General features: G+C 40.1%; 2 protein-coding genes across 2 annotated transcripts; both read right to left on the bottom strand.

Moving 5' to 3' along the window:
* Positions 1-4,256: 4,256 nt before the first annotated feature.
* On the bottom strand, positions 4,257-5,333 carry LOC112203981. Its single transcript, XM_040505891.1, has one exon. The coding sequence runs from the start codon at positions 5,331-5,333 to the stop codon at positions 4,257-4,259; it is 1,077 nt and encodes a 358-aa protein (XP_040361825.1).
* Positions 5,334-6,133: 800 nt separating this feature from the next.
* On the bottom strand, positions 6,134-14,787 carry LOC112202625 (PH, RCC1 and FYVE domains-containing protein 1). Its single transcript, XM_024343623.2, has 9 exons — positions 14,255-14,787; positions 13,241-13,327; positions 12,574-12,663; positions 12,169-12,249; positions 11,841-12,035; positions 9,620-11,761; positions 8,273-8,419; positions 7,020-7,402; positions 6,134-6,683 (listed from the first exon to the last, which is right to left on the bottom strand). The coding sequence occupies exons 1-9, from the start codon at positions 14,357-14,359 to the stop codon at positions 6,551-6,553; spliced, it is 3,363 nt and encodes a 1,120-aa protein (XP_024199391.1). The 5' UTR covers positions 14,360-14,787; the 3' UTR covers positions 6,134-6,550.
* Between the last annotated feature and the right edge of the window lie 252 nt (positions 14,788-15,039).

The following is a 15,039-nucleotide window of genomic DNA, read 5'->3' as shown; positions in this document are numbered from 1 at the left end:
GCGGCAAAAGTAGGGAAAGTTGTTGCTATAGAGTGTGGCATAAATGACTGTGAGTAGCAGTGGTTTGTCATAGTTGGCGGTGGTTGTGAAGGCATATCCACAAAACTCATGGGTGTGTGAGAGAACGGTCCTGAATAGGTCATAGTGAAGGGATTGGAGCTGCTTCCCATGGGTCTGTGTGAGGAGTCAAACTGTTGGCTGTTGGGAATAGCATAAGGTCCAGACGGACCAATGAAATTATTGAAAGGTTGCGATCCAAAATTGGAATGCTGGTAATAGCGAGTTTGAGGTTGCTCACTCTGCACTTGTGAACAATTTAAGCTCACATCCTCCCTGTTACTACTGTCTATGTTAATGGGGTTAGATACCAAGGCTTCAAAAGCATTTGTAACCAAAACATTATTGGGTCCCAATTCCACAGAGGCATTAACATTTCCAGAAGCAATTTCACTCGAAACAACTAGAGCTACCTCATTGTTTGGTGGGTTTAAGGAAAAAGTGTGAGGTTGAGAAATGCTACCAGTAGTGGGGGTTCCAGAGGTTGTTGTGTAGGCCCTTATGGAAGTCGCCGAGTCCATTCTCGCAGCTAAAACTGGTGAGCCAGACGTAGGAGGTAAAGACCCAAATTTCAGTAGGGAGGAGTCAAGGTGAGCTACAGCTGTAGCTAAAGTGTCCTTCATAGATCTGAGTTCATTCATCATCTCAGTCCGGAATGAGTTAAAGGATTCTTGGTTCACATTCAGAGTAGACTGGAGTTCATGAATTCTAGCCTTAGTCTCATCCTTGTGCACTTGTAGATCAAACTCCACACTAGTGAGCTCTCCCGAAGCTTGAGGAGGAGCTCCACCCACCCCCTTGTGTTTAACCATCGCTCCCCAAAATCGAGAGATCTGATACCAGTTGATAGGGTTCTACCCCGGTATCGAATGTAAGAGAGGAAAAATAGAAACAAACGCAAAATGAAAAATGTATTTCTGCCCAGATGGCTGGCAAGAACCCTAGTACAACTTTTATATCCCCAGCTAAAGGGCTAGGATAGAGCCACGTCTCAATGGTCTCATTCCACCAAGTAGATTGCAGAAACCTCCAATAATTGAACTAAGCAACAATAATTGTCTGAGTACTGTAATAAACCTAATACAGCCTAATTAATAGTGGCCACGTGCAAACCATGCTAACGATAAGCTATCTTCAATCAAATGGTGCGTTTCACTTAGCTAGTCAAAGCTGACTCGTAACAGGCTAAGCCACACCACCTCCAAATCGACGCCACCGGTCCGTCTGTGTGAGAAAGAGAGAATTGATCTGGGCACCCATGTCTCTTCCCACACAGCCACGATCTCTTCCTTCATCTCCCTTCCGTTGCCAACGATCTCCTCGGTCACCGGCGACGCCTCCGCCGTTGGTTGGCAGAGTTCAATCATCTAATTCCTCGCCGGTAAATAGATCTGCAAGGGGAGGAGAGAGAGAGAGACAAAGGCAGAGAGAGAGAGAGAGGAAATAGAACTAATGGTATATAGATTTGTAATTCTATAATTTTTTGAAGGTTAAAATTAACATTTTACCATTGAATGGGTTAGTGGAAATCTTAATTTGTTGGTGAGGTAAGTAAGAGCAAGTTCACCGGGCTTGTTCTTGCCCGGGCACCACGTCAAAAGGAGGCTGGGGGGGGGAGGAATTTCTGACTGTTCATCCTTCCACCGGATCTGGCGCAAGACTACAGGGGGAGGCCGAGGGCACCATGGTGACTGAGCCGGTGACCCAGGCTGCCAGGCTGGCCGAAGAAGAAGAGAAGAGGGGAGACGCACGTAGCCGACGATGTGAAGCCCAACCGCTTGTCTTCTAGCGGCGACAGGACAGCAGGCGCTTGGGCGCCACGATTTTGTCGTCTAGTGGCATGGGGGTGCAGTAGGGTGCAACGTGGTGTGTAGCCGTTGGGCTACTTTTCATTTTGAATGCAACGGTCCACAGATCTGGACAGTTGATTTTGAGCCTTAAAGGGATCTAACGGCTGGTACAAGAGGTTTAAAAAAAAAAATACTAACCGTTAGATTACAACGGTAACAAAAAAAAAAAACCACAATTTCCTATAAATACCTCACCTCCTATTTTACTTCTCACACCAAAAAAATCATCTTTCTTCCTCTAAATTTTTTGTTCCTTCTCCTCATAGCTTTCATACTCTACAATTTTTTGATTCCAATATGAGTGTACGAGGCAATACGATTGTCCAACCCGTAGGAGATCCAAGTATTGACGGGACACGTTGGCAAACTAGTGAAGACATTCAATTGTGCAAGTCTTGGAGGGATTTTAGCAAAGATCCGGCAAAGGGTACGGAACGAAGAAAAGATGATCTATGGATAGAGGTACGCCAACACTATGCCGAACATTGGGATGGATATGTCCGATCATTGCAAGCTTTTCAAGGGAGGTGGAAAACCTTGAAAGTCGAACTTTATGCTTGGCATTGTGCATTAAGGCAAGCGAAAATTTGGTACAAGAGTGGTGTGAATATAATTGATGAGGTATGAATTTGTAGTGTAACACGAATTTTAATTTTTATGATTCTTTTAGTGTATATTAAAATTTAATTAGTTGATACATCTTACTTTAAATTATTAGTTGAAATATTTTGTTGATAATTATACTTTAAATTATTAGTTCATATATTAAAATTTAGTTGATAATTATACTTCAAATTAGTACTTTATAATCAAACTTTATACTTCATTTTATTGAAATTATACATTATATCAATTTATACTTAAATAGTTGATACATTGTACCTCATTTATATTTGTACTAATAGATTTATACTTTTTTTGTTTAAATTAAATAGCGACGTCAAGCACAAGATTTGTGGAGAGCTGCGATGACCAAATCGAAAGGAAAAGAAAAAAAAGGTGATTTCATTAGTTTAGAATGTTACGAGATTGTTAAGGGGTTTCAACAATTTGATGACATTCCAAACCATTCCTCTTCGGCTGGAGGAACCTCCAGGGGAGGAACTAAACGGATGCACACACAACAATCCGTTCCTGATTCTCATGTCCAGTTGGACATAGATGCAGATGAGGTAAACGCCGATGCAACTCCGAATCCTTCGGTGAGGCCTCAAGGAAAGAAGGCTGCCAAAGAAGCTCTTCGGAAAGGAAAGAAAGCATCTAGTGATTCCAGTCCTCTGACAGCCGTTGTGGAGACTATAGCAACGAACCAAACATCAATGATGTCTACCAAGGAGAAACTTGATGAGGAATATGCTTGACATCTCCGTGACCAACAACAACGAGATTATATACGCTTGCAAATGGATATGCGAAACGAGGCATTCAAAATTCAAGAGAGGGAAGAGCGTATTATGGAGATGGACACAAGTAAGATGACGCCAACCAAAAAGAATTACTGGCAAAGAAAACAAAAAAAAATTGCAGAGAAAGAAGCTGAAGATGCAACCCGTGGATCTAACATCCCACAACCACCATTCCCCGGTGGATATTATCCACAATCTCCTTTCTCTGATGGCTATCCACAAACTCCTTTCCCCGGGCTATCCACAACCTCCTTTCCCCGGTGGCTATCCACAACCACCATTCCCCGGTGGGTATTATCCACAATCTCCTTTCCCCGGTGGCTTCCCACAACCACCATTCACCGGTGGTGTCCCTTCCCCACCTTTCTCTTCGGGTGAATCCACCAACCCCAACCATATGGATGACCCCACAAACACAAATTGGATTCCTAATGAAGATCAGGATTAGGAAAATTAGGGAGTTATATATTTAAATAATTGTATTGTTATGATTCCAATGCTTGGTTTTTGACTTATGTAATATTAGATTGATGAAATTAAAATTTATTTGAATAATACCCTTACAAATGAAAAGCTAAATGAAACCACACAAACATAATTAAAAACATTAAAACTAAAGTAGAAACCACACAAACATAATTAAAAACATAAAAACTAATAGAAAACACACACAAATAGCAGATCTATATTCTCCTATTGCCTTGAAATTCCCAAAAGTGTTGAATGAGGTCTTGCTGAAGGTTGGAGTGACTGTGCTCAGATCTAATTTGTTAGTAGCGGTCCATGAATCCGTTCATATGATGAGCATCTCTACCAACAGGATCAAAGTCTCTACCGGTTGGTCCTTCCCATACCTCAGCAATCCTGGGCCTCATATTATTATCCTCCTCATCATCAGACTCCAACTCATCATCGCTGTCTTCAGGTCGTTCATTTTCGACAATCATGTTGTGTAATATAATACACTTAACATAATGTATCGAAGGTCCTCTTTATGCCACCCACGAGCAGCTCCTCTAACAATACCAAACCGTGACTGTAATATACCAAAACATCTTTCTACATCCTTCCTATACCCCTCTTGAGCCTTTGCAAACTCAATTTCCTTGGGGCGTGTAGGATTTCGAACAGTTTTCAAGAAAGTCACCCATCGAGGATAAATACCGTCGGCGAGATAGTACCTTAGACTGTGAGCTCTGTTGTTAACTTGGAATTGGATTAGAGGTGCTCTACCAGCGGTAAGCTCATCAAACAACGAAGACTTTGCCAAGACGTTCAGGTCGTTGCATGCTCCAGGCATTCCAAAGAATGCGTGCCAAATCCAGGTGTCGTAGGATGCGACTGCTTCCAGGATGATAGTGGGGATCTGTTTCCTACCACTATATTCTCCAGCCCAACCTGTCGGACAATTCTTCCATTGCCAATGCATACAGTCGATGCTCCCAATCATTCCTGGAAAACCTCTCCTCTCAACTTTGGCAAGAAGTTGTCTGAGGTCGGCTGCAGTTGGAGCGCGGAGGTATTTTGTTGAGTAAAGATCAACAATTCCTCGTGTGAAGTGCTGAAGGGCTGCGACGGAGGTGGATTTCGCCATCCTACAATACTCAGCACATTGATCTGCCCCTGCACCGTACGCAAGCATTCGCAAGGCAGCTGTCATCTTCTGCTCCGGAAGCAGTCCGACTTTGCCAGTAGCATCTGACCTTTGAACAAAGTAACGATCATACTGGCAAAGGTCAGTAGATATACGCTGGAAGAGATTGAGACTCATCCTGTAACGTGTTCGGAACTCCGCATCTTTGAACACTGGCCGGTCGACAAAGTAGTAGGCCAACATACCTTTGCCCCTTTCTTCTCTAAGTCGTTCCTCATTTGGTGCACGACCCGGATGGGAACCGCGCCCACGGTGTTGGTTTCCAGATTCTTCTGCTACTGCAGCCATGACAATGGCGTTGGTGGCCATCATCTCTTCATCATCTTCATCCTGAGACTGTCGAATTTTATCCCACAAATTGTTCATTGCAACGAGGGAAATTTAGGAAATATGTAATGCTAGAGATATGAAAAGGGTGAAGGTTTGTTAAGCTCGGATGGTGTGTGTATGTAGTGAAAACATCATGTCTATTTATTGAAATTTTCCACACATAAAAGTGTCGGTGGGTTATCACTCACTCATTTCAAAAAAATTGTCGGTGGTGTGCATGTGATAAAAGTGTCGGTGGATTTTTAAAAATTTTCACACTTTTCAAAAAACTTGTCGGTGGTGTGCATGTGATAAAAGTGTCGGTGGAGTTACAAATATTTTCACACTTTTTAAAAACTTTGTCGGTGGAGTTAAAAAAAATTTCACACTTTTCAAAAACTTTGTCGGTGGTGTACATGATAAAAGTGTCGGTGGAGTTACAAATATTTTCACACTTTTCAAAAACTTTGTCGGTGGTGTATATATGATAACACTGTCGGTGGAGTAAAAAAAAAAAGTGTCGGTGGACATATAATTTGTCTACCAATAAAATTTTCTTTGGTTGCATTTTCAAATTGTTTATCAATACTATTTATTTACGTCATACATTTTCCAAAAATAATAATTAAAATATTTGATAAACAGTAACTGACCGGTGACCCTGACCCAACGGGTTGGAAGCAAAGATCCAGTGGCAGTAAATAGTTTCCTGCCCTGGTGACCGTGACCTGGTGACCTAACGGGTGAACTTGCTCTAAGAATGTTTTACGTAGAATCTGTGCTATGGGTGAAGGACCCACAGAATAAATAGATAAAAATTCATGTTGAAACCATAAGACTAATCAAGATAAGCAACCTCAGAACATAAACTCTTGCTGCTCATATCATTGCCTGACCACATTTATATCTGGTGCAGAAAAGAAGGCGAAAAAACTCTGCAAATGCATTCACTTACGGAATTTACATGGAAGCTGCTTTCCACAAGAGCCAGCGACCTACTACAAATTTACATTTCTCACCCTCAAACCCCCACACAAATACCATAGGGAAAAAAATGGAATACAAAATCAAGGAGAATAAGAGAAAAAAAATTATAAGAAAAAGGGAAAAGCAAACAATCAAACCCATCTAAATTCTCTCCTATACCAAGCCTTGGCTCCCTCACTCCTCTTTAGGAATGAAAGAAAATTCTAATTAACCACTTCGACCTCGATAACCCAAGCTTGATCTGAAATAGACAATTTCATGTACAAATGATTGTATGTATCCACATGTCAGTGAGCCAAGTCTACACTCCCAACACCTACACTAGACTTGTCTACCATACGCACATTGTATTGTTCATATACTCTTGCCCGGTTCTCTGCCCACCATTGTTCTGCTTGTTTCTCACTAAATCGCTTACGACTGCATTCAACAACAATAAAATTGTTCCATCAGTTTAATGAGGAGAAGCTCAAATTCTAGAATGCAAGTAAATACAAAAGATTTTCTCACTCTTCACAGCTGTTGCTGCACCTACAAACCTCAAGTCACCACTCCTTTTTGAATTCTTTATTATCCTCAACAAATTAAAATTTGATATGATACATATATTATTAGTAATCCATCTAAATGGGACAAGGTTTATTAAGACCAACATAAACTGATTCTTGTCTCAAGATCTAATCCTCTCTTCTTCTTTTTTAACACACACACGTGTACATGCACATCAATTTCCTAAGGTAGGCATGTATAACATACCTGAAGCGAACTCTCTTGAGATCCTTGACACCTCCTGGTAGGGAAGTAAGTGTAATATATACACCCGCCTCATCTTGCTCAACCCATTCAGTCTCATTACAAGATTCACTTTCTTTGGTTCTGTTCCCATTTCTAGTCGCTAAGTCCGAATTCCCCTGTTTGTTGTGACCTGAACTGCGGTTACTGGTGGTACTGGATCCATTAGAAAGCAACTGGATGTTTGATCCATTGGAGTCTGGTCCTTGGCATGTTGCTTGACCATTCAATTGATCAATAGAAGCACCAGAAACTTCATTGGGAGGATCAGAACCCAAAGAAGCAAGAGAGAGTGATTTGATATTCCGTGCTGCTCCAACAGGCAGTCTTTCAGCCATGTCCTTCAACTGATCAACAGATACAAAACACGAATCATTGGCAAGAGAGTGATGAGAGCCCAAGTGACAGTACTAAGCTTGACTTAATTTTAATAAGGAACTAAACTTTATTGCAAAAAGGTACAATTACAACCACTATAGACAGGTCCACAAAAAATAGGCTTCTAAGTTTTATATGAACTGAGGAATTTCTGGGCAATGAAATTGAGGCATATGCTATGTGGGAAATATGTTGACACACATTTGTCATAAGACAGGAAAAGTTTGATCTTTAGCACAGAGAATTATCAATAAACCAATGTCAATGAAAACTATAAATCAGATTGAGGCGCACATTTATTCACCATTCTAGAATCTAGATACAATGGAATCACATTTTTCAAGACCTAGCAGAACTTACAGCAAAAGAGCAGAACTTACAGCAAAAGGACCCAATGAAAATTAATCTAAATTAATGTTTGTCACAATGGTTGATCTTTACCAGATGAAAAATAAGTCAGAATCAGGATTAAACTGGTATGGGAGTTTTGGAGATCCCAGAAAACTAAATTAATCTCACTTCCTCCACCTAGGTACTAATGGAGCCAAAAGAACAGTGATGAAATTAGCTACCACAAACTAAGAAAGCATGTCTGCAATTTAAAACATAAAATGAATTTTTGAAATTTCGAAATTGTGTTTTTATTTGTTTTATTTACTTTAAAGTTTGTTTCAGAGGAAGTTCTCTTTTTTCAAGAAGATTCTGAGGAATTTCTCTGAATGCACATAACTAGGAAAAAAAGCATTTTCTTGATAAAAGAGGCTAGTCAAGTTTACAGGGTACATCCCATAAGAAAACCAAATGATCAATAAAAACAGGCACATAAATATTCATCTTACTTGTGCAGTCAGTGACTGGATTACTTCCTTTGCGGCTTTGCATTTTGCAGTCTCTGCATCTGCAATTGCTATTGCATCTTTCAGCTGTTTAGTTGCTCTTTCCAGCTCCACTTCCTGTAGTTGGGATTTTCGAGCAAGACTTTCAACCTAAGAGACAAACTTGGTCAGTCATAATGCAGAAAGAGAAAACTGAAGAAGTCTAATATAAAAGTCGATCCTGGAAGGAAAATTAAATGGTGTAACCTGAAAACACTTCCAAACTCATAACATAAAACATCTAGAGAAACACTTATTTGGCTAACAATTGAGAAAGTAACATGGTTGTTTTAATTTCTTAACTGTCTCTTCCCTTTTCCCTTAGCGATGTTTCTCATTAATTGCCCTATCACTAAAGGACAGGCTCATGGAGTTGCCTGGCACTCATTTGAATACAATGAACTTTATCTTCTATTACATGCTATCAAAACATTGTGCCTAGTTGTTTCCTTCAATATCTGCAAATACTTGTTTCACTTGAATTTATTCAAGTCATTTCAACATAGATATTATTTTCCTTTGTGTCAAAATACTTCTTTTTCTGTTGTGGCAGGCCTGATATCAAATAGTCCATTACTACCATAACTTCAAAAAGTTACAAGGACATGCAGTAAACCCAGGCCGACCCAACTGTAAACAGAACAACAGGTCTTCACAGTTACCAAGTCAACCAAAAGCCAACACCAACTGTTCAAAATCCCTATAGACTCAGAGCTGAGTCAGCTGACAAAATACCTATTACAATGAAATCTGCTGCGGATCAATGGCAATTATGGATTGCACCATGTAACCTAAAAGAACACCATAACTAACCCATGATGGACCTGAAAGGAAGTCTTAACCGCCATGGTCCTTCTCCCATGCTAAAAGATATGTATTATACATATTTACTGATCAGAAATTCACAAGACTAAAATGGCCACTTTATGTTGGAATTGTTTCTATTGTTGCAGGACTGAAAGGATTGATTATACCATGTAAAAACTAACTAGTCAATCTTTAAAGTTGAAATGCAAGTCACTGAGAAGCCGTAAGCATCACAGACAAAGGATACATACGTATCAAATTTGATGATATCGATAGATGGTCAATTTTTTGATAATCTGAAGTTCAAATGCCAAAACAAAAATAAGTTTCCAAAATCAAATTGCAAAGGCTATTTAATTTCTACAACTAGGTGCACAAACTAAATTTTATTTCATCAAAATTAAAATTGGTGAAGGGAAACAGACAAAATAAACAACTAAATTTACAAGAGACCCTACACCTGTGCTCTAGTTGTTGAAAAATAAAAAGAACAGTAGTGGGTACCTGTGCTCTTAGCTTGATAACCTCCTGGCTAAGGCTTTCATTGGTCCTTTTAGCACTATCATCTACAGCAATCTTTGGTGATGTAAGTCCTCCTAGAGTTGGAGTTGGTGTTGTAGAACGAGGTGGGCTGGGGCGCCTAGAAATGGGGGATGTTGCTCTAGAAACAATTCTGGATCCAGGAACAGAAGCAGAGAAGAACTTCTTGGATGACCCAAATACTGGATTAAATGATTTAGAAATATTAAGAGCTCCCCACTGCGAACCTCCATTTGGAACAGGCGAGACTCGACTACTATTGAATTCTAGTTTCTTATTTTTCTTTGAAGAACGTGTTTCCACATTCTTCAGAGATTCCATAGAAGAAAATCTAGCAAGTTGCACACGAGATCTGGAATCCAATTTATCGTCTTTATCAATGCTGTCACTTGAGCCCTGATTGATACTTCCTCTTCTGCTCACAGAAGACTGGGATGAATGATCAGTTTCTATAGCTTTTCTCAGTTTACTAAAACAATTGTCACAGACACGATACGGTTTGTTGGGATTTGGTGCCATAGAAGCCTTGAGTGACTTCTTACTGCTGCAAGAATGACAGAAAACAAGACCACAATTATAACAATTATGGCGTTTTCTTTTAAAATTGAATGGAAGGCGGCAGCCTGAACACATTGATTGATCAACTCCAGAAACCCATTTATGAAGGCAGATAGCTGCAGTAAAATTAGCACCACAGGCAATACTTTTGACTTGCTTATCTTTCAGAGCTTCAACTAATGTGGGAGAATTACGATCATCAATGTTCCCATGACCTAAACGACCATTTGCTCCTTTTCCCCATGTATAAACCTCAGTTCTTGAAGTTAAAACTGCAACATGATAGGCACCACAAGAAATTTCTTCCACAAAACTCTTGAAGAGCTTTCCCTCGACCCGACTGGGGAGCTTTCCATCAGCTTGAGGGTTTCCTAACTGGCCATAAACAGGACTGCCCATTGTGTATACATGGCCAGATGTAGTAAGAGCAACTGTCATACTATGTCCACAAGCAACTTGACAAAAGTTGGGATCGACAAGAGCTGCAACACAGGTAGGCACGAGTTTTGCTTCCTTGTCACCATGCCCAAGCCGACCTTTATCGCCATCTCCCCAGGTGAACAACTTTCCTAAAGAACAGTTGCTCGAACTTGAATTGCCAACCATGACTTCTACAACAGCAGCAGTATGCCACACCCCACAAGCTGCTTGCACAGTGCGAAGACCCTTAAGGGATTCCACTTCCCTGGGAATTGAAACACTTTTCCTATCTCCATGTCCTAGAACACCAAATGTGCCATCACCAAAAGTAAACAATTGCCCGGCAGAGGTTACAACAGCTGTGTGCCAGGGTCCACAAGATATAGATGAGACATGTATACCCTCCAAGGGCCCATTTACTCTTTTGGGAACCCAGTGACTCACTTCATTTCCGTGCCCAAGTAGACCAAAATTGTAAGTGCCATCACCCCATGTGTACAGATCACCGGAAAAGGTAACAGCACTTGTATGGTACTCACCACAAGCAACAAGCTCAATGTTCACATTACTGAGGGCATCAATAAGCTTTGGATGCAAAACATCAACATCTACACCATGCCCAAGCCTGCCCCCAGATTCCTCTCCCCAAGAAAAAATCTCTCCTTGCTTGGTTACTAGAGCTGCATGTCGTCCACCACAGGCAATGTTTTGGACGTCGAGTACCACTGCAGATTCTAAAGGTTTAGGCAATAAAGAATCCATTTTGGCAGCAAAACTACTTCCAACTCTATGAGAACCACCACCAACAACACCATCTCCTGTGCCTTCCCCCCAAATGAAAACATCTCCTAAGGCATCACCATCATCATGACCAGAACCTTGGCTTGATGAGCTAACAGCACTGGATAGACTAACTCTAAATGCATCCATTGCCATTGCCTTCATCTGACCGTGTACACTTTCCGAGCCTCCTGATGACACAGAATGTACTGAACCACTAGCTGAATCTGAAGGGAAAAAACCCTTGGGAGGGACAGCATATAGTATCACATCTGATAGTGCCTTATCCAGACCATTTTTAGGAGGACTTTCAAATGGACTATGAAGGCGAAGGTGATCTGCACCATCCTGAATTTAACAAAGAAGAGTATAACTTCTGTTTTTCAACATAAGCAATGCAATCATACAAACGAGATGGAAACTGTACCTTCTGTAAGCTATCATTACTCCCAAATGGAGAATTCAGAGGAGAACTTCTCCGTGTATAAGTTCTCGGACTATTTGCTTCAGATGGAACTCCATCGCTCCTTGACTCTGTTCTCCATTTTCGATGGTGGCTGCGTGATATTAATGCTTTTAAGCCACTGAACCATACCTCAGCTTCATCTTTATCCTTGCAAATCTAGTAAATAAGAACCAGTGCTAGATTAGAGTAAACTTGAAGACACCCACACTAAACAAATTTAATATGACACAGGATAGAAACTTATTATAGGAGAATGATGTAGAAAATAAAACAACAGAGCAATCCTTACCAAATCCAGTGATCTATCATTATAAATAAGAGAAAATGACTGATACTCCTTTTCAGGCCGTGGATACCTCTGAAAGATTGGCTGGAAGAAATATAAATGGTTGATCAGGACATATTAGAATAACATGAAGCTTTTGAAAAGAAAAAAAAAAAACAAAAACAAATACAAAGCCCAGCAACTGACATATATGGTAGTGGTGAAAGTGTTAGCGGGACTAACACCACTAAAATCAGAATACTTGAAAAAGTAACAAACTGTTGTAAGAACCTTAAACAAACTTAAGGAGCAAGAGCAATGAAAAAACAACATTTGATTCGTCATGCACTCACAACATAACAACTTTATAATGTAGTCATAACAATGCAAGTACAGATAATATAATGTTGTATTTTCAAAGAGACTTACAGTGCGTTGCCCGGATATAATTCTAGAAACATGGCTGAGTTTAAGGTGTTTTTCCTCCTTCCCTGAGAACCATATTAGAACGGACTCATCCTGAGGGGAAAAATTCAATAACAATTAATATCTATTGGCAAAAAGAATTTGTTGGAAGATTAGCAGCATTGCATGAAACTACTGCCACGAAGATCGCACAAATGACAAGCACAATTCCTGCCTTGTAAATACAATACACACAGACACACGCGCGCAATAAAGTTATCTGATGAAACTGTTGCAGAGGAATGTGCATAGGTGTAACTAATGGTTGCACTTACAGGAAAGGATTCTTTTTTGATATCATTATGGTCATCTACTTCGGAATATTCAGTTTCCTTAATTTTGATGGACTGGAATGCTGCTGTGTTGTAATGATCTAAATAGGTGGTTCTAATGTATTTGCTGTTTCCAGGTATAGTAGCCTAGCCGTTTCAAGGCTTTATTGTCCATACTCACAATCTGTATTTTATTCAAGTATTGTACAAAAATTTTGTTTCTTATAATAAAAAAATGAAGAAGGCAGACAAAAAGTGTATTTCCTATGTAAGGAAGGAAAAAAAAAAAAAAAAAAAAAAAAGCCAGACACAGAGACAATATTGCAATACTATATCCAGATATTAAGAAGTAAACTTACATTAGAAAGGCGGAAGGGGCAGAACTTGGGCTTTCCCCTTCTTCCGTACTTGAGCAAGTATGCTCCTTTCTTTAAAGCAGTAATGGCCTGTTGTTAAGATCAACCAAGAATCTAACTTAAGCACTTTCAGCACATTTGCAAGTGGGAAGAAATGAATGAACAGGACAAGGAAAACAATGAACAAAATTCACAATATGTGAATAGGACGTATAAATTTTAAAGAAAAGAATGGAAATGTATCAGTACATAGAAGCAATCATTTGAAACCTGTTGTGGTATTAGGACCCCTTTAACAATTTTACAGAGGATTTCACCTTCTTTTACTATTTTCGAGAACCTAGAATCTCAAGTAGCTTAGCAACATATCTCATGTGATGAGGTTTTTTATTTTTTTATTTTTTTTTTGTATCAATGGGCAATCGAGTTGCAGTACAAGGTTAGGAATACAGTATTTGTAACTGCCAGTCCAAAGCCGTTGATACAAGAGAAACATATTGGCAATGGAAGGTGCTGAAGAGGGAAAAAGCTCTTATATCCAAATCTTGCCAGGAATTGTTGTGGAGAACAAATTGAGATATCCTATTCCACCAACCCCCAATTATTATTTCCTATCTTATTTTTTCCATAATTATACCACTATATTGAGAATATCCGTTGTCACTGATAAAACAGTATCAGCATAGAAACAAGCATAGCAAAAGACAGTAACGACTAACTCAACCTGATGATCTATGCATTCGGTTCCTTGCATTCCCTTGTTTACAAGGTAACCGCAACTAAGAGTAGCCAATGTTGTGCTAATTCAATAACTAGCCTCGAAACAATTCCAGCAAAGCACGAAAAAAATGCAAATAATAATACCACAAGTATGATCATCAGTAAAGCACCTTACAACAAACAATACCAGTCAATCAAACACTTTTGCAGCTAATCAAAGCAATAAATCCAACACTTGCAGCTAAACAATCCGTAACGGAAAACTAAACCGGCAAAAAAGAAGCGGAGCTAGAGTACCTGCTCGATGTCTCTTTCGACCGGACCGGTGGTCCTGCTAAGATCAGAAGCCATCCTATCCGTCCGCGACATTACTTTTCCTCCTCGCAAAAACCCTAACTGCATCTAACCAGTGCCAAACAGTGCCAGTCGCCGATTCTCGACTCCGCCTCCAAATCCAGCCGCATATCGCCGGCGCCGAACAGCTTCAAATCTCCACCAACACTTGAATCTATCATTGCGGCCACTCAGCTGAACTCGGTCAGCTTCTCACGGCGCTAAAGCGTGTGAATGAAAGCAGGCGAGAATTTAGTTATATTCCGGCAATCGCGGAAGCGCCGAGTTGGTCAGCTCCGAGTTAACCGAGTCCACCCGGTCAGTGACGGAGAATCTGGCGAGCAAGTGACGGAAAAGGTGAGGAAAATCCAGGTGAGGTATGATCTGCTTATGAGTTGCAGAAGAAGAGAGAGAAACAGCTTTAACTCCTCAGAGAAAGAGAGAGAGAGAGAGAGAGAGAGAGAGAGTGGTGGAAATTTTTCTTTTTCTTTTTTTATTCCTTGAGTTTTTATACGAAATAGGTGGAAGGGAAAGAGGATGATTATCACAGTGCACAACTGCACATGTTAATTAAACATTTTCCTTGCGCTTTTTTACATCTCTTCCGTTCTTTTTCGGTTTTCCTTTTCTGTTTTGTGCTTCGGGACAAATTTCTTTTTTTGGGTAAAATAATGGAGAAAAACCAAAGATAAATAGATAATGTTTTGCGCTCCCTTCTCTGCATGCGTTAACAAATGGGACAAACCATA

This window comes from Rosa chinensis, chromosome 5 (genome assembly GCF_002994745.2).
Source record: "Rosa chinensis cultivar Old Blush chromosome 5, RchiOBHm-V2, whole genome shotgun sequence".
NCBI lineage: Eukaryota > Viridiplantae > Streptophyta > Magnoliopsida > Rosales > Rosaceae > Rosa > Rosa chinensis.
This window is presented reverse-complemented; position numbering and strand designations above follow the sequence as displayed.